The sequence below is a fragment of the Bombus fervidus genome, chromosome 7 (assembly GCF_041682495.2).
Source record: "Bombus fervidus isolate BK054 chromosome 7, iyBomFerv1, whole genome shotgun sequence".
In the NCBI taxonomy this organism is placed as follows: Eukaryota; Metazoa; Arthropoda; class Insecta; order Hymenoptera; family Apidae; genus Bombus; species Bombus fervidus.
In genome coordinates, this window is record NC_091523.1 from 11879165 (window position 1) to 11903736 (window position 24572).

General features: G+C 42.0%; 1 protein-coding gene across 14 annotated transcripts in view; it reads right to left on the minus strand.

Annotated features, from left to right (window-relative positions):
- Nucleotides 1–24572, minus strand: part of LOC139989441 (uncharacterized) — a 207709-nt gene that overhangs the window by 142193 nt on the left and 40944 nt on the right. For 3 of the 14 annotated variants that reach the window (XM_072007877.1, XM_072007870.1, XM_072007864.1), the window contains exon 1: nucleotides 23122–23182. The exons of the other annotated variants lie outside the window; for them this stretch is intronic. In XM_072007877.1, coding sequence (XP_071863978.1) covers nucleotides 23122–23167 — 46 coding nt within the window. In that variant the 5' untranslated portion in view covers nucleotides 23168–23182. Of the gene's footprint in view, nucleotides 1–23121; nucleotides 23183–24572 lie in introns of those variants that run through there. 14 annotated transcript variants of the gene reach the window in all.

Below are 24572 nucleotides of genomic sequence, written 5' to 3' on the forward strand. Positions count from 1 at the left end.
GATAAATGAGTCAATTTCGCGGCGTAATACACGCGTGGCAAAAGATACGATCTGAACGGTTTAACAGGCCGGGGATATGTTCCAGTAATCAACAATTTCCGTTGCTAATCGACTCATACGAGTCGTAGATTTTCGCGTGAATCATCGGGAAGAAATTAAAAAACGAGTAAAGGAAACGATGGAAAATCAATGGCCCCGCCTGATCGACCCACTTTTATCAATAACACGGGGGGGGGGGCTCCGCTTATCTTCGGATGATCGTAAGAACCGACCGAATTGGCACAACTTACCAACGTCCCACTCACGCTAGCCATAGTGTCCGCTCGGCTAATCGGGATTATAGGGAGTTAACTGAAACGCTGCCACGCGTTATCCAATTCCGTTACGATCGATTCATTTCCACGAACCGATTCTCGTACGCAACAAAATCCCCTGTATGGAATCCAACGGTCTGCCAATAAACAAGAGTGACGACAAGGTAGACGAAAAAAGTGCATTTGTTCCAAAAACGAGATCGATGTAAAGAAGAAATTTATACATTTATAAGCCCAATTAAAGAAATAGAATCTAATCGGAGGCTTGTTTCGCACGTTAAGTGTAACTTGATATTTTCTATACTTTCGCAGATTACGTGCATTCCATGTATTTTTGCAGTTTTATATCGTTTATGGGTGCATAAACAGCCACAGTCTAGCGATCGTAGAATTTTCTATCGTGATTCTATATAACACTTGTACCCAAGTTCTTGATAAATTCGTTTGTAGATGCTGAATCTGGCCGAATACGAGCCTAACTCGACTAGGCGAAACGTGTATCAACGAGAATTGGGTCGTGCCTCGCTGATTCCCGGAAGGCGCAAAAGGAACGCAAATAATTTCGTTCCTATGATCGTTGCCGAGGATCGTGGCTTCGACAGGCAATAACTTCGTTCCGCTGTAATAAATATCTCGGGTGGAGGAGGCACCAAGACACCCATGACCAAAAAGACTTCACCAGCTTCTTTATTTCACTCTTCTATTTTTTTCTCCCCCATTTTCATATATTTTTCTCTTTCTCCTACCTCCGAGCTTCCGCGAAGCAAGTTCTTGGCTCTCTGTAAATTAAACGATCGACCACGGTCGGCGAAAGTGGAACAACCAGGGCCAAGGAAAAACGATCTTTCGCGGCGTGTCGAGCCTCTCGAACCCGTTGAAAGATCTTGGGGAGAAGATAAGAACCGGAGGTTGCCGGATATAAGCAACACAACAACGTGAAATCAAACGTTCGAGGGTGAAAAATCCACGACGAGGGCTAGATTTCGCTACACGAAATGCACTCTTCTAATTTCCACTCACGAACATGCACGACCGTCCCCTACATCTTACATTATGCGGGGGCGAAAGATACGAACGAAGATCCTTTTGATAGCAGACACGAAGAAGAATCGTTGCTGCGCTTTGCTCCCATTTCCCTCCCCTTTGAGTAAAATTAACGAATGAAGCTTGGAGGAATTTAAATGAGTCTGCAGCAAGATTCTTGGACCAAGGTCAAAGAAACTATGATAACGTCGAAATTCGAGAAATCTGATCCAGACTTTCCTCTCTGCAAATTTTAGTTAACCTTACGTTAACATTATTTAACTAACATTAGTTAATTCGAGTCACTTTAACATTATGACGAGCAGTTAATCTCAAGTTGTATAGTTTTCGCGTTAAAGGTTGAGTAAATGTGGTTCTTGCTAAATCCGTAAGGAAATTTCTATAAGTGTTCAGTGACTTTTATGAGTCGCTGTATGTATCGTACGCATAGCCAACGCTTACATGATACTAGATACTACATATAGCATCATCAATCGGTCATCATAGTGTTAACGTTCGCTATAACTCCCTGTGAACTTGTTAGGTGAAACTCGATGATGGTGTTTGTTGTGGTATCGATCTGATAATCGATATTTTCGACGCGGTGTGTAATCTCTTTTTCCGAAGCTAATCTCACCGGATTTGCTGGCGGCTTCGTTACAGTTTCTCGTTTCAGTAAGAAATGAAGTGTACAATGAGCACCAGTGTACTTCATTCTTAGAAATCTAAAGAGGGTGCACACACACGGAGAAACACGAACAATCGTCCTCGTGTGTCTTTAATCTCGGCGAATTAATCCGCGGTATCGCATCTCGTCCGGTCAGCGGCTGGCGTATCTCGTTGCTCTCGTCGAAAGTCGAACCATCGCGATCGAGGCGAATGTTCTCCTCCGGTGAGAAGATTATCGCCGCGGGAATAAGTGGATGGAAAATTGTTCTACGCGAACGGTGGTAGCTGGTGGAGAATTGCTTCGATAAATAACCGGCCAATAATCTACGAAAGTCTTTAACTTAAATCGAAAACATCGATCAACTTTCCTTTCTCATATTCTGGCCGATTATGCGCTTAAGGGGAACTGAATTATACATTTTATTGTGTACTCCAAATCGTTCGAAGAAAGTTTAACGATAAACGAGACAACAAGGTAGCAACGATCGAGTATTGCTTTCAATATGATCTACCTTAATCCCGACAACGAGTTTCACCCAAGTCCGGCCATATTTAACCACTTTATGAACAAGAAAGATCCTTGTTCAGTTCTTGACCAAGACATACAAAAGCTATCTTTCTCTTCCAGCAAGGATTAAAGGATCGAAAGAAGGTAGAGGGCTCGTTAGTTCCATCTCCTTGATTAAATTGCCCCGACTCTCTTGCGCTTCGCCCTTAGCTTCTGTTCTGCCTTTATCGATTCAAGATCTCTCTCTCTCTCTTTCTCTCTGCTCGTTTTCACGTTCTCTTCTATGACACCCTATATGTCGTATTACACGATATTCTTTATCGAATAAAGGACAATGATTCGAGCTCGGCATATCGTAGAATTCATCAAATTAAAAGCTTTGGCCTCTTTCCAGGAAATTAATGATTATTTTAACGAGAGATTTTCGCTAACTTCGCTTGCCCAGAAATTTATCTAGCCGGATGCATAGGAGTCGAATGAAATAATTCGTTAAACCGCAAACATTCCGAGCAGGATGTAGGCGTGACCGAGGTTGTCTACCCCTTTTAGGCTTTCACCGAACTACAAGCCATAGATAACAGTTGCTCCGCGTAATTATACCATAGTACAAGGAGTATCGTCTCGTTACGACTCCGCAACCGGCAGTGTTCTTGCGCCTGCGAAACACTGGTTCCCCATTAGCCGTGGATCTCACGGAACATAACACAACGTACACTACAAAATCCTCGATCATCGTCCGTTAGAAGATCTCTGACCGATCAAACGGACCTACCGAATGGAAGCACGTTCGGTTCTTAATTCCAGGATACAGCGACTCGTAACTAATTACAAGGTAATCGAGCAGATTCCTCGAGTTCGTTGATTAATCGCGCACCGTATCTCCGGGTAAGTTCGTTAGCTTGTGATATCAGCGTGTAGATGCGGCGAGTTCGAGAGCGCAGAGAATAATAAAAAGGGCTGTGTACACGTGGAGAGTGGCGCGAGGCTGACCCAGATGATAGGTTCGATCGATCGACGGCATCCTTTGGCTCGCGTTTAACGCCTACAGACAGCACAGGGTAAACGGGTTGCGAGAGAAAAGAAAAAGAAAAAGAAAGGAAAGGGACAGGAAAGAAAGAGGAAAGAGAAAACGTGACCGACGCGACTCGTCCTATACCTGCTGCTCCTTGCCTAAAGATCAATGCGACTCCCGTGAAAGGATGCGAATTACGCGCTCCGCCAAGTGAATAACAGCGCTTCTCCTTTTGTGTTTAACTACGTTTTGTTCTTTGGATAGTTATTTTATTGCTCGAAAGTTCGTGGTTTTCTACAGTCGGTTTATTTTATTATACCCTACGTATTGTACACTTCAGAAAAGCTGAAAAAAATTATTTATTATGCACAAGTATATTCTTGGCTATAAGTGTTAGGACATATATATATATGTCGGAGATGAAAGGACATCGGGGCCTTTCTTTTGGAATGTTTCGGAAGATCCCCAATACTTTAATCCAGACTTTTTATTATAGCCGTACGTAAATAATAAGAATGAGAAATAACTGTTTATGATTCAATTTAATCATGCTTGCTCGAGATTTATGACAGTGGGCTTGGGCTTGAAGTGACATAACGGGTCTCTGAACGTAGCCATGGTCGCGAGAGGGGCGTGTACCTAACAGAGATAATTTTAATTAAATAACTCTGCTTAAAAACAAAGATTGACCCGAGGGATACAGAGAGAGGTACGGAGAGGAATATATGAGGGCAATCCGATAAGTCCGACTAGTCCAGTGAATAAGTACGTCAAGTCCCAAATCGCAATCGTCATCCCGTTGACCGTGTATTCGTTATCGAACCTAAATTCATCGTCATCGACATCTCGATTATTCAATCACCGCTATCACTTATTAACGTTTGTAATACATTCGCTTCAATAAATATCATCTGGTATGCAACAACGATGGCCAACTCATAGGAAGATTCATTATACGCCGCACATTCCAATACCAACCCGACATATAGATAGTTGGAAACATCTATGGAGCTTTACTTTCATTTCATTGCGCAGGAAATAGATATAATAAAATAAATAGAAAATAAAAGCATAGTAGAGAGCATTCAACTTTTATTACATACTAGCCGATCAGCAAATCATTGATTGACGGATATGTACTGCTTTCAGTTGGACATGAAATGCATCAATTAAAGAGAGAATCCTCGTATTGATCCATATCGATGGTATTTTCCAACAGAGAGAAAGACCTTGTAAAAAATGTTCAATGTTGATCGAGAATTTTTCGCATATTATCCATATTTTGCTCTTTACAAAACATTTTTCCATTGCAGGAAGCTGAATAGTCGAGAAGCCTGTAGAAACTACTTCGAGAAACTCATTGCTCACAATGACAAGCTTTTTCGGAGAAACGATCATGAAATTTCCCAAATACCTACAAATATACGTTCCCTAAATTTCGCCATGAACTTTCCAAAGAAAGTACAATAGCAAAATCCATTCGTTATGAATCGATAATTCCGACACGTCTGCAAGTTATTCGTCTACGTTAATTAATGACAGAAAGTTCACATAGACACGACAGAAATATAATTGACGGATTATTTTATACGAAAAGTAGACAGGAGCAGTGAAAGCTGACCGACGCGGTGCAGAAAATCAAGATGCACGCGTTCGGACACGCTCCGTTCAGAGTTCCTCGAAAAGAGACAAGAGGGCACGGCTCGATCTCGAGACGAGATGTCTCGAGCGTACGAAACGGAGTCTTGCCTCACGTTTGCATTTCAACACGTGACGAGGCGCGACGACGACGACACGCGATTCTCGTCCACTTTCCTCGACTTTCGTGCGTCGTGGCTCAGACTCGATTGCCTTCGCCGCGACTTAATTAACACCACGTGTCTCTACAGGCTTCTTTTCGTTTGGCTACCATCACGCCATGCGTCGTTTCACTTCTTGAGAAATTTTCGTCTACTTTAGAAACGTCTGGTGTTGAGAGTTTGTTGAATGATGAATTCTCTGCCAACTTTGACTCACAATAGCAAGATGTCGGTGCAAGTTCCTCGAATTAAGAAAGTTTTATCAATACGTGTCGAACATCGACATAAGTAACATTTGACCAGCCATGATTACTCGTAAGAGTTCAATAAAAAAAATACAGTCCTTGTCCGAATGTACAATTTTATGTCAAACTAAACAATCAATCGATTTGTAGGATTTATAAAAATCGCTCTCAAATCTTTATTTCATTGTTAAACCTGTTATTGTTAGACACAGGAATTTATTAGATAGTAACTTCTAATTTGTAGTTTGTAAAATTTCGCTATGTTTAAGGCGTGATCGTTTGCTATTTTCCAGTGAGTTTTTAACATCTCAACTATATACAGGTAATTTCACGGATACTATTAAATTTTGTAGATTACATCGATCACTATCTAAATTCTTATTATATAAATTGTTCCACTTTATTCGAAATCTCTGGTAGCCTCGCTCGAAAATGTATCGCTCCTCTTTGCGCGAGAAATTGGATGCTGATAAACGGATTAAGGTTGACAAGCGACCACATACGCAGCTATTCGAGCTGCATTCCAGTGCTGGTCTCACACGTGGGGGGGCTTCCCATCAACTACATCACCGGGTCATAGCAAATTGTACATCATTGTTAGACAGACGGAAGGATGCGTGTTACGCGTGTACTTGTTAGTCCAGGAAAGTCTTACACAAGTGGCCAATTACCCATGAACCACTTCAAACATATACGAAAAGCTATACAAATTATTTTAAGTGGAATCACCCAGCCCTTGATCAAACACACATGTAACTACTATTCAACGAATAACTCGTACGACTTGTCTCGGGTTTGCTGTTTTACATACGATTCAAGGTAAATGTCCCACGTATACATACATAGGATAATAGTGTTGTCATAATACGATCGTACAACAACGATAAAAAAGACGTTGGATGATAAAAAAAGAAAAGAAAAGATGCCCCGAGCGAAAAGCAGTATTAAACATTCAGTAGGTTGTGTCGTACACGTAGGACGAGGGTGGAAAAATCGAAACGTGGCAGCAACTGACACAGGATTACCATAAATTTTCTAGGCATACGCGCACGCCGCCGCCAATTTCCCGTTTCGTGCGCGTCGATGCGCGCCCGATTCTATTAAAAGCAACGTGTGATCCTCATCCGTGCTCCTGACATTCGTCTCGCACGCGCAGAGGCGTTCCGTTTCCTCGGTGGTATCCGTGACATCGTTTCTCCATTCAATCACCATGAATCCTGTTAGATTCAATGATTTTCCAATTCAAATTTATTGGGTAGGTTTTCCCAGAGAATGAAATCGACGCTTGGTAAGCCTTCAATATAGGATAAATCGATATCGAAGTGTTTTTATACGACTCGAACTTTGGATGATCAACTTTACCTCGATTTTGAGTCACGATACTCATTTAAGATAACGAAGTAATTTTATATGGTAAAGCCAAAACATGTTAGTCATCGAAGCATTTAATATCTGAACGAGCGAGTTGCCGATAAGAACTAAGTCCAAAGTTACAGACTTTATCAAAATTGTATATGTGAGTATGTGTATGTCAGCGACGATGCATTTTTAAGAGTCGTCGAATGCAGTTGGTCTGACATTATTCCGCTTCGGATGATTTACGATAGATATCCAAACTGTGTGTGGTCAGTGAGAGTACGAATGAGATTATGCAAATGACTAGTGACTGGAAGTCTCGTAGATATTGGGTATCGAAGACTCGATTGATAGATGAGAGGTAATTTAGTCCCTCTTTGAGAGGTGCGATATGGCATTTGCTCCAGAATTTTGGAATATAGTAGAGCGAATGTCTAAGTGATGCGGTCACACAGTAATTTGTCTGCCTAATAAAAATTCCTGACATAGTATACATAGTCACGAAACACCCACGATCAGTCTTCGTACACTCTACAATAATTTTTAATTAAATTAAACTCCATGAAATTCCACCATGAAATTAGTATATTCTATATTGCAAGAAAAGAAGACAAAACAAAGTGGTTAACTTAAAATTAAAAATAGCGAAACCACACAAGAACTTGTTTTTCCTATTTGTTTGAATATTTTTATGAAACACCTTGGTACGTTAATAAATAACTATAATATTATTTGAATAAAGATAGCCACCTATACAGTGTACGAGGACTCTAATAACTGGCAGGATACCTTCTAATATTAAAATACCTTAGTTGAGAAAAATAACTGGACGCATATCAACAAATTCAAATGTCAATTCTTTTCCTGCAAATTGTAACATTCAAAATACATAAGAAATGCGTTATTAATTAATGTTCACATTGTTCACCATTTTCCACTACGACTAAGTTAAACCACTTTTGCCAGGTCATTGGATCGTTGATCGCGATAACCAGCTTTGGCTAATATCATACTTTCAAATGAATCCGCGACAGTCCTTGACGAGGATCTTGCGTGACGCTCGAGGATAGATCGATATTACGGTTAACAATACGGAGACACGATACACATGCGACCTGCTAAGCACAGGAGGACTGACAAATAAATTGACTCGACCTGGCTGAGGACCGTGCGAACTCGGATTTCACGTTCGAACCCAATACACACAGGTGCAGGACGGTTTATCGACTTCCTGCTGCACCTGTGTTTCTCTCCACTCCGTACTCCGATGTCGTAGTGCGTTAAGTCCCGTCTTTCTACGTGGGCTGGGCTCTCGTGTCTCACAGAGACAGCCTAATCGGAAGCAATTAGGAGCATCGTTCTAAATTACATTCTCGATCACGTCGAACGTCAAAGAAAAGGAAACAACGACCCACTTTTGCCTGTTTCAAGGGTGATAATAATCCACGCGCATTTCCGCTGCAACGTTTCGCTGCTTTAATACTATGGGGATATTTGGTTACACGCAGGCATTGCAAAGTTCTTTAAGCAAACTGAGTCATAATCTTGACGATTTTGATTCATAAATGAAATTTATTTGTGACATACAAACGAAAACTTTGAAAAGATAATAAAGTAGTTCTATCTAATAAAATTTATTATTCTATAGATTCCTTGCAGTTATTTTCCAATAAATTTAAATCGCGAAACAAGCAACATGAAATTGTATTAATTTGGCACTGTTTCGAAGATATGTCGCTTCTTTGCTACAATGGATGTGAGTGAGCAAGTGCGATCAAAATTTCGAGTCAGTAAATTTAGATTCTAGACCGGTGAGCGCAGCAGAATTTTACTCTTTAATCTCTTTCCTCCGAACTTTCCCTTATATGGAGAAAAGTTTGATACGCTTGATTGGTCGAGCAATTGCATCATATAATAAAGATACCGATAAATATCTCAGAATTGATACAAATTTATTAAAAAGAAGTGGCGTGAGTCATCACACCCATACACGTAAATTCTCAATTCCGCATATGTATGTTTAAAATATACAACGAAATAAAATCACGTCTCAAGTTGGTCCGTGTATTCTTTCCTATTCCACGTTTTCAATGGAAAAGGTAATCTCAAGAAGTTAACGCGGTTGACGTGACTTATCCTTCGTTTTCTTGAAACGAGTATTACACGGGAGCATTTTTACGTGCATGAACAATGTACGAGGCAGTCAGAAACGTCAGTGAAACATTCCCATGGACGTTTGCGAACAAACCAGCTAAGGGTGAGGCAATGAACGAGAGACTTGCAATATGCATCGAGCGATAAGTTCGGCTACATGTACTATAGATCGCGATACAATGTCGTGAATAATGGATCGCATCTGATTGTAGATGGATGCTTTGCCCGCGGCACGGTCGACATTTTCTGCTACCTTCGTGGCTCGACGATAAATAATCATCGACCGATTATGCGGGTCACTGGTGAAGCTCGAGACTCAATTAGAGAGATTATCGGGCCGATTCCGTGTCCATCCTGGCAAATTGCGATCGTTTCAGGTACCCCGTTAAATCGTAATCTTTATCGAACAGCTGCTACAAAAGTAATGTAGTAATTCGTACTTCGTTAGCGGTGTTATAGAATTTATAATCCACCGTCCTTCGACAACTCGTTCGAGATATTAATCATTAACAGGTTCGAATTACGCATTCTTCTTGACTTACTCCAACGATGATCGTGTGCTAGAAACGAGTACACTGTCTGTGCTCTGCTGACTGTGGCGGATTACTCATTGTCTGTTTCATTATCGTTATCTCCCTGCATCGTTATCTCCCTGCATCTTACTTGGCAGGTTCCCTCTCCTGGGAAATTATCACTTTCTGTGAGATCAAGAATTCGCACGGGTGACGACTGATTGAGAAATAAGAGTGTCTGTACTAGATTATTGATAACGAGGAGGGTTTACGTCACATGGAAATTTGACTGCACTTAGCAAGAATATGTATAGTATGTATGATATTCTTAACTCTTGTAACGATACGTTTCCTCCATGTTCTAATACACAATCGGCAATTATTGTTCCAGATTTATGTAAGATTAAATAAAATTTAATCATTCTGATTCGAAATAGGATTGAATAATTGTCAAACAAGCATTGTATTTAACAGCATAAACATGCGATAATTGATTCTATGATTGGAAAACGAGAATGTCCGAAGTGAGTCGCTCAAAGATCGAGATAGTCGAGCAAAAATCACTCGAAGACCAATAAAAGACAGAGAATTTTAAAAATATTGAATTAATCTGAGAGACGTTGCTATCCTATCCATTCTTAAGTGCACTTTTCATATTTTACTTTGTATTTACCGAACAAAAACCTATCTACAATCCAACCTCACCACATTACCTCAAGCCAACCATGAACCAGACTATTAGGAAGTGTCTGGCATCTCGACTTCTCTAAGAAAATTACCTTTCTATTCCAAAGTCAGATTTCCAATTCAACATTTCCGCATGAGGGAACAGAACTAGGGAAAATAGAAGAATACCTCGAGAGGAAAAATTCAACGTACCGTGGAATAGTAGTGATAAGCCTGGTGAAAATCGCGAGTGTTCTCGAGCACCCGATGGTTCTAGCCGCTAATGAAGAGAAGCCAGTCGGAAAGACGTTGTTCTAGTTGCGTGGCTAAAACGTATACGGGGCGACGTCTTGGCGGTACACGGTCTCTCCTATGCAAAAGGAAATGGGCGAGGGTTGCCACGGTGACGGTAGCCAGCACCCGACCAACAAGGGTCGATACGACCACGTCTACGTCACCGATTCGTTCCCTCGTCCAGAGAGAAGAACCGGCATCTTCGCCGAGCGTGAACGTTTGTTTACCCGCAACGGCGTCCTTGAGGAAAGAGGGCGATCCGAATTTATTCTCCAAACATTTCGCCCTGTTTTTTAATGCAACGACAATTGCGGTAAACGCAACCATTGGAACAACGGTTTATTTGCGAAACGTTCACAGAATGGCGAAACATAAACTTAGAGCAACCTTGATTTTCTCGTTAATTTCATCTTGGATTCTTGGTTTCGTTCGGTATAAAAGAAGTCAGGAGTATTTTAAATAGTAGAGGGGCTGATACGTGTAACGACTGCGTATATTTACATGCAGAAAAGATGGCCACCTATAAAAAGCCACAACTAGGTTACGATCCTGTTTAGATGCTAGAATTCTATCGAAGAACATACCACGATGCTAAACCGAGAGAAGAGTCTTAAAAATCATGTACATAAACTTCAGGGAGGTCACAAGGACCAATATAAAAAACGTCGTCTTAGCAGGGAAAGCAGATTTCTTAGCCAGATCTGGCCTACATTCGAAACGATAAATTTAAGATATTTCGAGAGAAAACTGTCTGGTCGAGACCAGGTCGGAATACGTTGAAAGAAAATTCGACTATGCGGACAAATTGATTGCACGAGGGACGTAACGATGTCCTCTTGTCCAGGGCGATAAAGATGGCTCCGCGCGTCTACGAAAACTCGCGATTCGGCGGTGGAATCGTACTTCGAATGCCAAACGGGATTTCGACGCATCGAACAAAACAACACGGGCTGGCACACACAGTCACGGATTGTGAAACGTATTTGTTGCGCAAACGAACCACGAACCGAATAATTTTTGCAATTGAAGGAAAAGATCCGGCTAATCGCGGCGGAAGTCCCGATCGTGCACGGCTTTACGAGCTCGGCACGTCCCAGTAACCCGCGAAATACGCCTAACGACGCGAACGAGAGGCATTGTTACGACTACGGGGAAGCATAAAGATAATATCCGACTTTATTGACACCGTCGATCCGTATCTTTCTCTCGGGCCTAACCGCCGTCCCCCCATTGTCATTACAACGCGCTAGTTTCTACTAGCTGACTCCTATTGTTCCAAACTTGGCGGGGAAGGAGTAAAAAAAAGAACTGCTAATTTTATACATATAGAATAAAACGGTCGACGGGACTTTCTCTTTGAAACGATCTCTACGAAGTAGAACGCTACCAAAGCCCGATCCGATCAGATAGAAACGTTTGGGGCACGGGGAGGATCGGATTTAAGGTCAGATAAAACACGAACAGGACTGTTGATACCGATCGTGTCGAGTCTAGAGTTGAAAGAAAATATTCTACGTTCACCTGAGGGACGCTATATATTCGCGCAGCCTGTTGAAAAACGCGATTAAAGAAACGCAAGGTCGAGAACAATGCTCGCTCGTGCCGAACGATCGGTGACTCGGACCTTCGCGATGAACGTTCGTTTGTTCCTCGCGTACGATAACCACTCTGAGGTCAGGATCTAGGCACGTAAAAGGAGATTACGGTGCGTTTAACCTTCGTTTTGTCATCTTTCGAGAGCCTGAAGTATACAGCAACAAAGATAGTATACAACAACAAAGCACCATTCAACGATTAAACGAAAAACAGTCATTCGTTAGTCCGCAGACCTAATTGCATATCAAAGATAAGAAGTTTCGACGTTTGTAGAATGGTTAACAAGAACTATGGCTCTATGGTTAGGTGGCAACGTCCTAGTCTCGATCAGCTCGTAAGAAAGCAACGACAAAGCATGACCCACTAGGGCGCTGTAAGTTTAGAGACTTTGTTAGAATACGTTAAGTAGATATGGCCGTGCATGAGTCAGACGCATAGGGGAATTTGGTAGATCCGGTAGGTCAGAATGGCGATCTTACGTAGCAATTGGATTAGCTTAGTTTCGAACTGTAGTGAGTCACCCTTACGAGGATATTCTCGAAGGGGAGTTAGGTATTGAATAAGTTACGTTACGGCGAGATGGAAAATGAGTTTTTCGAAACGGTTTTAGCAATATATCGGATAGACCGTAGATGTTATGCGATGGGGGAAATATTATATTAGCGTGTTAACAGAATAGTTTCCTAACCAGAATCTTCTGTAATTAAATTGAAAATTTCTAAACATAAATTAATTTTACATATTACAAATTAGGTGTACATATAATGTAATTCGTGTTTAACATAGATACAAAAATTAAGGTTTTCTTCTATGTGCTTGGTTGATGCAATAAAAATATTCATAATAATAATTCTCTAGTTATTTGGAGTAATGTATTTCCATTTAAACGAACTACTTAGCTTTTATTCAATCCTATAATATTACACCCAAAAGATTGGCAATTCGTGTAACGTCGAAATAACCAGATTAAAGGATGAAACCGAATCTCCTCTAGAACAGTTTGAAAGTCTTCACTATTGTTGCTATACACCGCCCCAGTTTCGAAAATCGCCACGTACGAAATAACTTCGATGAACCTTATTTCATACGTGAGATGCAACCGGATGGAAATACGAATAACAGCTGATCATATAGAGAGACATATACAGGATATCCCAGTAATCATAGTACAATCGGCAAGCAGGCGATTCTACGTGAAAATATAAATCGAAAATACAGAATAAATTTTTTCCACTTACAGCCTCGCGTAGAAAAGAACTAGGTCGACTATGTTTAGTTACGTTAAATCTTCAAATTTTATTTTATCGAAAACCATTCGTTCTACGAAAATATTTTATTCAACACCTTTCACTTGTTTCCGCCGTCAATTATTCAACCCTATCAAGTTCAAAATTATCCACGTTCAACTATACTTGACAAATTTTCAAACTCCGCTTTCTTGGAAGTGAATGCGTCGTATAAAAAATGTTATCCTATATTTTCGACTTATCTTTTCACGTAAAATCGCTTCTCTTCCGATTGCACCATGATTACTGGGATATCCTCTATAAAATAAGACTGCCGATGACGCGCGTGCTAAGTTGTACACCCTTCTAAATCTTGCCATGTTGCACTGTCCTAGTTACGATGCTTGCTGAAAGTATAACTAATTAGATGCTTTCGAAAGTTGCCACAACGTAACAATGTTTTCTCGGATCGTGCCTGAGATACCGACACCTATCGTTTGTAAGCTGAACGAGGACCCAGACGTCGACTGAACCGTGGAATATTATCGATTTTAAGTAGATCGCGAGTCATGTTTCGTTTTGACGCACAAAAAAAGGTATACGTCAAGAGAAAAAAATCCATAACCAACCGGTATTCGACCCCGGCACAACACGAACGGTCATGTTCAAGCAGTAAAGAAGGTATTATACAGGCGTTAGCTGAACCGAACGAAGTAAAATTTCATCGGAATATATTCCGCGGAATGCGTATAAGAGCGAAAAGAGAACGCGTTTCATGCACCAGCTTGCTGCTTCGAAGCTATTGGGAACGCATGAGAATACGAAATCGTAGCGATCAATTACGTATGTTATGCATCAAGACCAAAGTACACACGTAAATAGGCTTTTTTTCCATCGACGTCAACTTTCGCTTGCGCATTGGTTTTATAAAACAACATCGTGTGCAAACAAGCGTTCAAAGTCCGTGAAATCAATATCCAGGCAAGTTTTTCAATTTATTTTATGTACCGTTACGTTTCTCCCTTTGCACGAACTAACAAACGTTCGGCGAGAACCAACAACCCGCGATATTATCGATATCCAATGCATGCGACAAGTTGAAGGGAATTGCTGTCAGAAGTTGGTAAGTCAGGTGCCGATCGTGGACAGCCTCAAAGTGAAAACGATTTAGTCGGTCGAATCGAAGTATGAGAAAGGAGAGCCGCGCTATTACGAGACACGTACGTGTCGTATGGAAACGGTGACCTATCTCTCGAATGCTTTCACGGCGCATGTGCAATTAGGAGATTGAAATAGGGGCAAGAATACCGTCTATTATCGATTGCGTCTAACTTGAAATTGTCTGTTAATAGAAAGAAAGAAGAAAGACAGGGAAGGACGAAATATATCAATCGTTATGGTACGTTTTGTCAAAGCCAGTTGGCGTTCGGACGAACGGATTTCTGTTTCACATCGCTACGTTCCGCTACCTATATTCGATTCATCTGTGATTGCACAGAAGGACTGACCTGATTTCGTATGACACTCGTCACGCGCGAAGGGTTCATTATGACGGTTTGCTCAGAGAGCGTCGTCGTTACTGTCGTTTCGAGTAGACGTACATGTCAAACGTATCGTTCAGATTGGTGACCAGAACCAAGGGAGAAAAATAGAGAGCAAGAAACTTTGAAATGCACTGTAAGCAAGTCTATCCAGAATTATAGCTACAAGAAAAGCGGAGAAAAGAGAGCGCTTAAATATTTCATAGGCACGTGAAGCGTAAAGTCAAGAAACTACCCGTCCGGGCCATTAATCAAAAGCGTGCCTCTGCTTCTACGAGGAATCTTCACATTCCTTGACCGCGCCCTCTATCCTTCACGGCAAGTGCATCTCAACGTAACAAGTGCAACCCGGGAGGAATGAGTAATGTCTCAATAAAACGGCATCTCTCCTCGAACACCAGCCACTACACGACTTCCTCGCGATCGATACTACTGAGACGAAACGATCGTTAAGTGGGTCAATTTGTTTCATCCGCGCGGACCTCCATCGATCGATTACGATCTCCAGTTGTGTGATTTACCGACTTCGAATCCACCAGCCCCTGAGAAGAGAAACTTACCTTGGTACGCGTGCATGCCCGATCTTTTGTCACACTTATCGCGGCAAAAGATACGGTTGGCTTCGATATAAGTTCTCTTCGAAATTTATAGCGCGTCTTATATCGCGATACATCGATGCTGCTGTTTGTCCTGGACCAAGAATCAAGTGTTCCGATGGCGGGACATGTTTATTTTCTATATGTCCTACGGTTTGTGCGATTTTGATCGATATCTTTATGACAACTACTGTTTTGTTTCTTCTTTTCTTTTTTCTGTTACTGATCGATACCAGAAGAGTCAAAATTAACGTTATTGCTATCTGTTACGTCGGCCGACTCTCTACCTGGACGGGGCCTTGCAGCGCACATGGCAGCCATGTGTCTGCACCTCCTTACGGCATACTCTAAAGAATCTCAAAGACCGACCATAAATCTTAGAAAATCTCAACAAAGCTTCTCAGGTCGAACAAGGATCTTTTCTACGAAAGTAATTTCTAAGATCTCTGGTTTGTGTCCGGAAAACACTTAAAATTAGTTATTTGCACACGTGCGATGCTTCCCACTACCAACCTTCTATCGAGGGCGGCTAAGACCCCTCCTGGTCCACCAACAATCGTAATAGCCAATAGAAACAACGTCTATTTCCCTCACTTTCCTGACCAAAAAACTGTCATTAACGAATCCGATGATCCCATGCGTTAGACACACCCTTTCCTAGCTCTCCTCTGATACAGCATCGTCACTCTAGAGGTAGTCCGTTTTCATCGTCCGAACAGTCAGTAAGTCTACCACGGTTCTACCTAACCCCAATCAATTTATTTGCAAAGTCTAACTATCGCATCGAGACATATCGTCAAATCGGGTCCTATCTCTGTAACGCATAATCTATACTCATCGTCAAATACCTGTAACGCTCATAATATTGTAATCCATCGTTGAATACATCACATTAACCTGTTAACACAGTGTTAATTTCAATTAACCACCCCTGTTATCCTAACCGAAACACGGGGAACGACTACTTCGCGGCGTCGATTAGCCTAATCGTAGCGAGAATTTACGCCTCTCGCTGACGCGTTTTCCTCGCGACCGCGTCTCTCCGCGAACGGTCGTAACATTTGGTCCTTCGAGCCGGATCCAGTGGTAAGTGAAAAGTGCATACCAGTGACACCCAATACCATACAGTGCCACATGAATCCAACATAACCAGCAGCGGAAGCGTTACCACTCCAGCGAAGTCAGTAACGTCAAGGGGCCGTCACCTTGGAAGAGGCATAATTCGATGGTTGAAGACGCAACCATGCAGCCTCCCGCCGCAACTGGACAATCGTGAACATAACGATATTCAACAACTTCGATCGCACGACAAAACACGTCACTTTCGGGAAGGATCACCTTCCTCACGAAACGTACGTCAACGACATTCCGCTGCACAGGGACAAGCGACAACCTGCAGTCGGAACAACTTCAGCTTCATTACAACACGAGTGATCCTCGGGAAGAACGCCTTCCTCGCGAACATCGCAATATTCCGTCACACGGTAACAAGCAACAGTTAAACTCGCAACTACAAGGTAAGCTCGCTCAAAGCATCGAAATCAGTCATGGATCCCAATATGAAAGAACGCACGAGAAAATTGGTACGACAACGAGAGGGGTTCAGAAAAGGGTTGGAGGCATTTCGCACAGTACTCAACAATTATGTGGAAGGGACACAAATATATACTATCCAACGAAATTTAGAGGAATTAGAGGAAGAATTCACATCATTCAAAGAAAATCAATGGGAATTAGACGATAGGAAGGGGGGCCAAACACAGCAGGACCGCATTGACTTACAACAAATGTTCTATATTTTCACCGGACACGCGACTACCATAATTAATAACGCAAACGAACAATCAAGGTCGACAATCCGAAGTTTTACATCGAGCTATTCGAACATTTCATTGCCGAAAATTCATTTACCTACCTTGTCGGAACTCTACAAGGATTGGCCAGAGTTTGCGGATCTATTTCGCTCTACGGCTCAGACAACCAAGCTCGCGTCATCATTATCGGAACAATCTGATTCAACGCTACCAATCGGCTTGAATCAGACAATCTCTAACGTTCGTAACTCAGCGCCAATACGCGACTTGACGGCAACCAAACTCGCGTCATCATTATCGGAACAATCTGATTCAACGCTACCAATCGGCTTGAATCAGACAATCTCTAACGTTCGGAACTCAGCGCCAATACGCGACTTGACGGCAACCAAGCTCGCGTCATCATTATCGGAACAATCTGATTCAACGCTACCAAACGCCGTGAATCAGACAACCTCTAACGTTCGCTGCTCATCGCCTACACGCAACTCGACGACGACCAAGTTCGCGTCCTCATTATCTGAAAAATCTGATTCAACGCTACCAAACGCCGTGAATCAGACAACCTCTAACGTTCGCTGCTCATCGCCTACACGCAACTCGACGACGACCAAGTTCGCGTCCTCATTATCTGAAAAATCTGATTCAACGCTACCAAACGCCGTGAATCAGACAACCTCTAACGTTCGCTGCTCATCGCCTACACGCAACTCGACGACGACCAAGTTCGCGTCCTCATTATCTGAAAAATCTGATTCAACGCTACCAAACGCCGTGAATCAGACAACCTCTAACGTTCGCTGCTCATCGCCTACACGCAACTCGACGACGACCAAGTTCGCGTCCTCATTATCCGAAAAGTCTGATTCAACGCTACCGGACGCCGTGAATCAGACAACTTCGAACGTTCACTGCTTATCGCTTACATACGACTTGACGACAAACAATTTCGTGTCATCATTATCGGAACAATCTGATTCAACGCTACCAATCGGCTTGAATCAGACAATCTCTAACGTTCGCTACTCAGCGCCAAAACACGACTCGACGACAAACAATTTCGCATTATCATTATCTGAACAATCTGATTCAACGCCAGCAAGCGCCTTGAATCAGACAACCTCTGACACTCGCAACTCTTCGCCAACGCGCGACTTGAAGACAACCTCTCGCGATCCTCTGGACCGGAAAAAACTGAATCCCGTTCAGGACAACAGAGTCAATTTCGAATCAAAACCTACAGCAGGGGTTTCGAAATCCACGATAGGATTCTCTAGGAACATTTCCTCCTCAATCAGCATCTCAATGTTCAGTCTGTCTTACAGCACGTTACCTGTATCATCTGAGAGCAGGAGTATCATATCGGAGAATCCTTTTCCTGAACATAACACGAAGATGCCACCCTCGCCATTTCCGAAAGGGGCCACATCTGCGAATTATCCGAAGCGGAATAATCATCATGTTGTCACCACCATTGCTGCATCAGACAGGCAAGTCACAGTTACGACGTCCAGCGTCACGACGCCCAACGCTCATTCTCCGCCAAGGATCATCACTAAGAGAGCGCGACTCGGGCGGATCATCGGGGGGAGCCCAACCTCCCAATCAACTACAAAACTCCACATCGTCTTGGACGACTCAGCATCAGGCAACACAGGAATTCCGTTCAACGACACCTCATGGGCAGAGGTGTTCCAAGACACGTCCTGGGCAGAGGTGTTCCATGACACTTCCTGGGTCGAGGTACTACACGACACCTCCATGATCGAGACATTCCACGACACTTCATGGGCAGAGGTGTTCCATAATACTTCCTGGGCCGAGCTGCTGCATAACACCTCCAGAATCGAAGCATTCAACGACACTTCTTGGGCAGAGGTGTTCTACGACACTTCATGGACAGAGGTGTTCTACGACACTTCATGGACAGAGGTGTTCCATGACACTTCCTGGGCAGAGGTGCTTCACGATACCTCCAGGATCAAGACACAATCAACAGCGACAACGTCTGACGAGAAACCCACCTCACGACATCAACCATATCAATTGATCGGGAACCTCTCAACGGGGGGAGGATGTTACGTCGGCCGACTCTCTACCTGGACGGGGCCTTGCAGCGCACATGGCAGCCATGTGTCTGCACCTCCTTACGGCATACTCTAAAGAATCTCAAAGACCGACCATAAATCTTAGAAAATCTCAACAAAGCTTCTCAGGTCGAACAAGGATCTTTTCTACGAAAGTAATTTCTAAGATCTCTGGTTTGTGTCCGGAAAACACTTAAAATTAGTTATTTGCACACGTGCGATGCTTCCCACTACCAACCTTCTATCGAGGGCGGCTAAGACCCCTCCTGGTCCACCAACAATCGTAATAGCCAATAGAAACAACGTCTATTTCCCTCACTTTCCTGACCAAAAAACTGTCATTAACGAATCCGATGATCCCATGCGTTAGACACACCCTTTCCTAGCTCTCCTCTGATACAGCATCGTCACTCTAGAGGTAGTCCGTTTTCATCGTCCGAACAGTCAGTAAGTCTACCACGGTTCTACCTAACCCCAATCAATTTATTTGCAAAGTCTAACTATCGCATCGAGACATATCGTCAAATCGGGTCCTATCTCTGTAACGCATAATCTATACTCATCGTCAAATACCTGTAACGCTCATAATATTGTAATCCATCGTTGAATACATCACATTAACCTGTTAACACAGTGTTAATTTCAATTAACCACCCCTGTTATCCTAACCGAAACACGGGGAACGACTACTTCGCGGCGTCGATTAGCCTAATCGTAGCGAGAATTTACGCCTCTCGCTGACGCGTTTTCCTCGCGACCGCGTCTCTCCGCGAACGGTCGTAACACTATCAATGATAAGAACTGTAACTAGGCATTACATATTATGTAAATTATGAAAAGGCGATAAAGAGGAAAAATATATAAAAGATTGTAGCGATTGGATAAGGTATACAGACAACATTGCGCTATGAAAGATTTATCGCAACTGCTTTTTAAAGAAACTCAATGATACCGAGAATGTATCATGGATGTACGTATTACAAAGTAAAGAAATGCGATTAATAAGATCACACGTGTCATATTTGATTTCGTGTTGATCTCTTTTTATCTTTGAATTATACATCTCGCATATTTTTCATTTTTAACTTTTTCATACGAGTTTTACACTTTCGTTGTAACAACGAAGCAAAGTAACAGTAAAACAAGTAAATAGAGTACACCCTACAGCGTTTATAAGCGCTAGTAGAGAACTACATAAATTAATTAAATCAGCGAGTGCTTTGTGCATAATAAAATTCTGCCAACGATTATCGGAAAATTGTTTGCTTGAAATTATAAAGAATCCAGCTGTGTATAAAAGCTGTGTTACAAGGTATTAAAAAAGTCCTGTATAATATTTTTTCTTTGAGGTGAATTACTTTCTGTGCAAAGTATCGAATTGATCGTTTTCAATTACATCTACGTTTAATGAAATTGGATATAAAATGGTCCGAGAAACGAATTCTTCCAGAATAACAGTGAAAGCTTTTAATCCCTAACCGTTTCCAATTCTTCTATTAATTGCATCGTAAGAATAATTGAACGAAATGAACATTGAACATAGGATCTGACAACGAGCAACAAACTTCATTAAAGGCTTTTCGATGAAATTGTCGCAAATAGTGGTTCTCCTTACTCAAGATCGTCGCCAGGATCTTTTTCACATCGAGCAAAGCTTGCAACCGTTTTAACGAGCAGAAATTACTACAGTCGGATTAACGCCGATGAAATAGGGGAGCCGAACAAGTGGGAAAAAGATAGAACCCGTTTCAACCCGACGTTTGGATAGCAATCGGGTTCGTTTAAGTTGGAACACAAATATACGAGAGAGAAGACGATTAAACTCGAATCTAGGACGCCGGGTTAGAAAAATAATTCGCTTTCTCGTAGTACAAACAGCCATCCGATTACAAAAAGGCAAGATCCCCGTAACGGTAGCCGATATAATTTCCATGCTTCCACGATTCGAATTAAAGCCTTAGAATAAATTCGTGGAGAAATCGAGGAAAGCGAAACTAAACGTTCTCAAACGATGATACGGGAATCGCAAAAAATGACTGATATCGATATTCACGGAAATAAATATAGAAATAAACAGCCGAAGTAATGAGACTACAAGTCCGAGTAACGTAGCAATTAACGAACATAATTAAGGTTAATTGACCGTTGCCATGGTTGTAGGTATTAATCGTTTCTCCGTAGCACGGTGATAATTAACGGCAGACGAAGATTTAACGTCTTGTTCTGTTCAACGAGTGGACCATTGCGGTTTGTTATTAATGACATGAGAAAAAAGGAACGGAACACATTTTTATCCTGGCCGGGAGAGAAAGTCGCTTTTTCCAACACGCATAAAATTCTTGCAACGTCGAAAATATGCTTCGCGGTTTCTAAAAAGTGCGACGCTTCTCTATGAATCGTCCGCGAAATGGCTAAAAGAAAGCGACGCGGACGTCCGTCTCCAACAACGATCCACAGAACGTCGTCTTACTGAAATAATGCCACGCGACCTTAATTTAATGCGAGAGATCGATTAGCTACAAATTGTTCATCCGCAATCAATTATTGGATATTAAAATTCTAATGATTGTGCGGTTGTTTCGAATAGGCCGCTAGATTATAATTAATGAATATTAAAGCGTAGTGTACTATGAATACCAACTACGTCATGAGGAATAACATTAAAAGGAAAAGTTTCGCGTTATAGGAATTTCGTTACTGACACCAATTAACGCAGAGAAAACTCGGGCGCAACGCATCGAAACGGGGTGAATACCGCTTTCCACGTATTTTCTTATATCGTTAGAGTAGGAAAAATCTATTAATGATTATTACCAGTAATATTTCGTATTAAAAGAGATCATCTCATCTATTCTCAAACATTATGAGGTAGAAAAAATGTAATGGATGTAACGATCGTTTCTCGTGATATTTTAAAATGAGATAGATAAATAAATAAAATGGATATGGATACCGCTTTCCACGTTTTCTTCAACATATATAGAAGAAGAAAAAAAACGTAATAGATCTAGTTGCTGTTGCCCATGATATTTTAAATCGAGAAATAAATAATTAAATAGATAAAACAGCGCGAGTATCGCTTTCCACGATCATATACATTGACGAGATAAAAAGAAATAGACTTAACGATTATCGCCCATGATATATCCAATGGAAACGAGGAAAAATTATATCTATCTCCGACAGTTAATCATTTCGCTCATTCCCGACCTTCGCTCGACTAGACGAAATCCATGGATCGTACACGTGTAGGAAACAAGGAATCACATTCGTGATTTCGCGTTACAAAAGACGCGATCATTATTTCACGGTTACGGATCATTTTCGTAATAACTTTCTGCACGGCTGCTACGGCTGCTGCCAGCAGGCACAAAGAAGATGAAGAAGAAGTCGCGCGCGCGTATTGCAATCTGTTTCCACTGGTGGGTTTCATCCCGTCGAGTATTTATTGCGTTACGCTTATTAGGACGAAACGCATAAATGTCAAACGGCCGACCGATACCGCAGCGACTATTTTCACCGTACGTATCCTCGCGCCAACGCGTCTCTAAATATCAGAATCCTGGTGAAAGCGCGATCGTACAACGCCAGTCCCTTTTACTTTTTCCACCAGCCATGATAATAACACGCGTAGCTGCACGTTGTTCGATTAAGTTGTTTGCTTAATGTCCAAAGAAAACGTGCGTTTAGAATTTACGCCGGGGTTTACCTGAACGTCTGAATGCATACCCCATTACAGTGAAAGTCTGATCCATCGTTTAACCATCGATCACGCAGGAATCGTTAAATTTGATACAACAATGGACTCACCTGTAACAAACAGAAAAGAAAACGAATTGTAAAAGTCGATCTACGTGGCTAACGGACTATTTTTAGATCGGTTAAAACATAGTGGGGGTTTTTGAAATTCAATAACTGCCTCGACGAACGGTTCTAATCTCGATGAAAATTGAAAAAGTAACAAACGCAAGAAGCGATTCTACGCGCCGTTTCTTTTCGATGTTTGCCAATCGTAACGGAGCCAGCGGGACGTAACGAAAAAGGAAGAGAATGTCCGACGTGTTTGTTTGTAATGGAACGGCAGATCGATCGACTGCGTCCTCCCCCAGGGAGAAATTTAATTGAATCATTCGTGGACACTTGTCAATCGTAAACCGGCTGGAAAAACCGCTATGTTTAAGGTGTCGTGGTCCGATGACCGCAGGGGTGCAATTAGCCTTTCCGAGGGGAGAAACATGCAACTCGAATCGTCCGACATGCGCTTGTCCCCCTCAAATCGCAACAATGAGGTAATTACCAGAGTATCGTAACGGTGATCTCATTGGGATTATACTACTCTTTGTAGTCTTTAAAACCTTTAATTGATATCCTATCTCGCAATTTAGTCTTTCCCTGGCTGTCATTACATGTTTTCGTAATTAAATTAATCTCGATAAAAATGATACTGCATCCTTTGTAAATTGATGCGACAAAGCAATTAGATATAAAAGTATTTCCTTTCTTTAAAAGAATCTACGATTCAGCGGTTGCTATGTCGAAGTCTTCTATTTACATTGCACGCTCTTATGGTTATACCTTATGGTCTAATCTACTAGAAAATTTAAATTCTAAAAATTAGAAACGTTAAATTAAAAGTTAAATCGTCTTGTTGATTCTAGGTTACGATATTCGTACACGTAATACGTCGGTCCGATCAAAAAGATTCCTTTTCCCCTGTCGAAATAAATGATCCCGGATAGAAACAGCGCCCATTCGATAAAATGCAACGTCGCTATAGCATGCTTGCCGGCTGTCGCAACGATTACCGACGCGTCAGTGATCTGCTATACCGACAGTAAAAGAAACTCTCGTAGCGAAGTTCGAAAACCTCCACTTCGGAGGCGCAACTCGATCGTCGACCAGAGCGCCACGAATATTACGGTGGAAAAAACGCGAACCTACGAGCATATTTGAACCGTGGCGCGCAGTCACGCCTCTATCCAAAAGACTGCTTTTAGAGCGGCCGTTGTTAGGTGGAATCGAGAAAGACGACCCATCCGTACGTAAAATTAGAACCCCACATGCTACGCAAGATTCGCATTCCTTTCGTTTATCCTATTTCTCTACTTGTTCGTGCCTCGAACACCCTTGATTCATTATGCTTTTGTTTACCTCCCAACG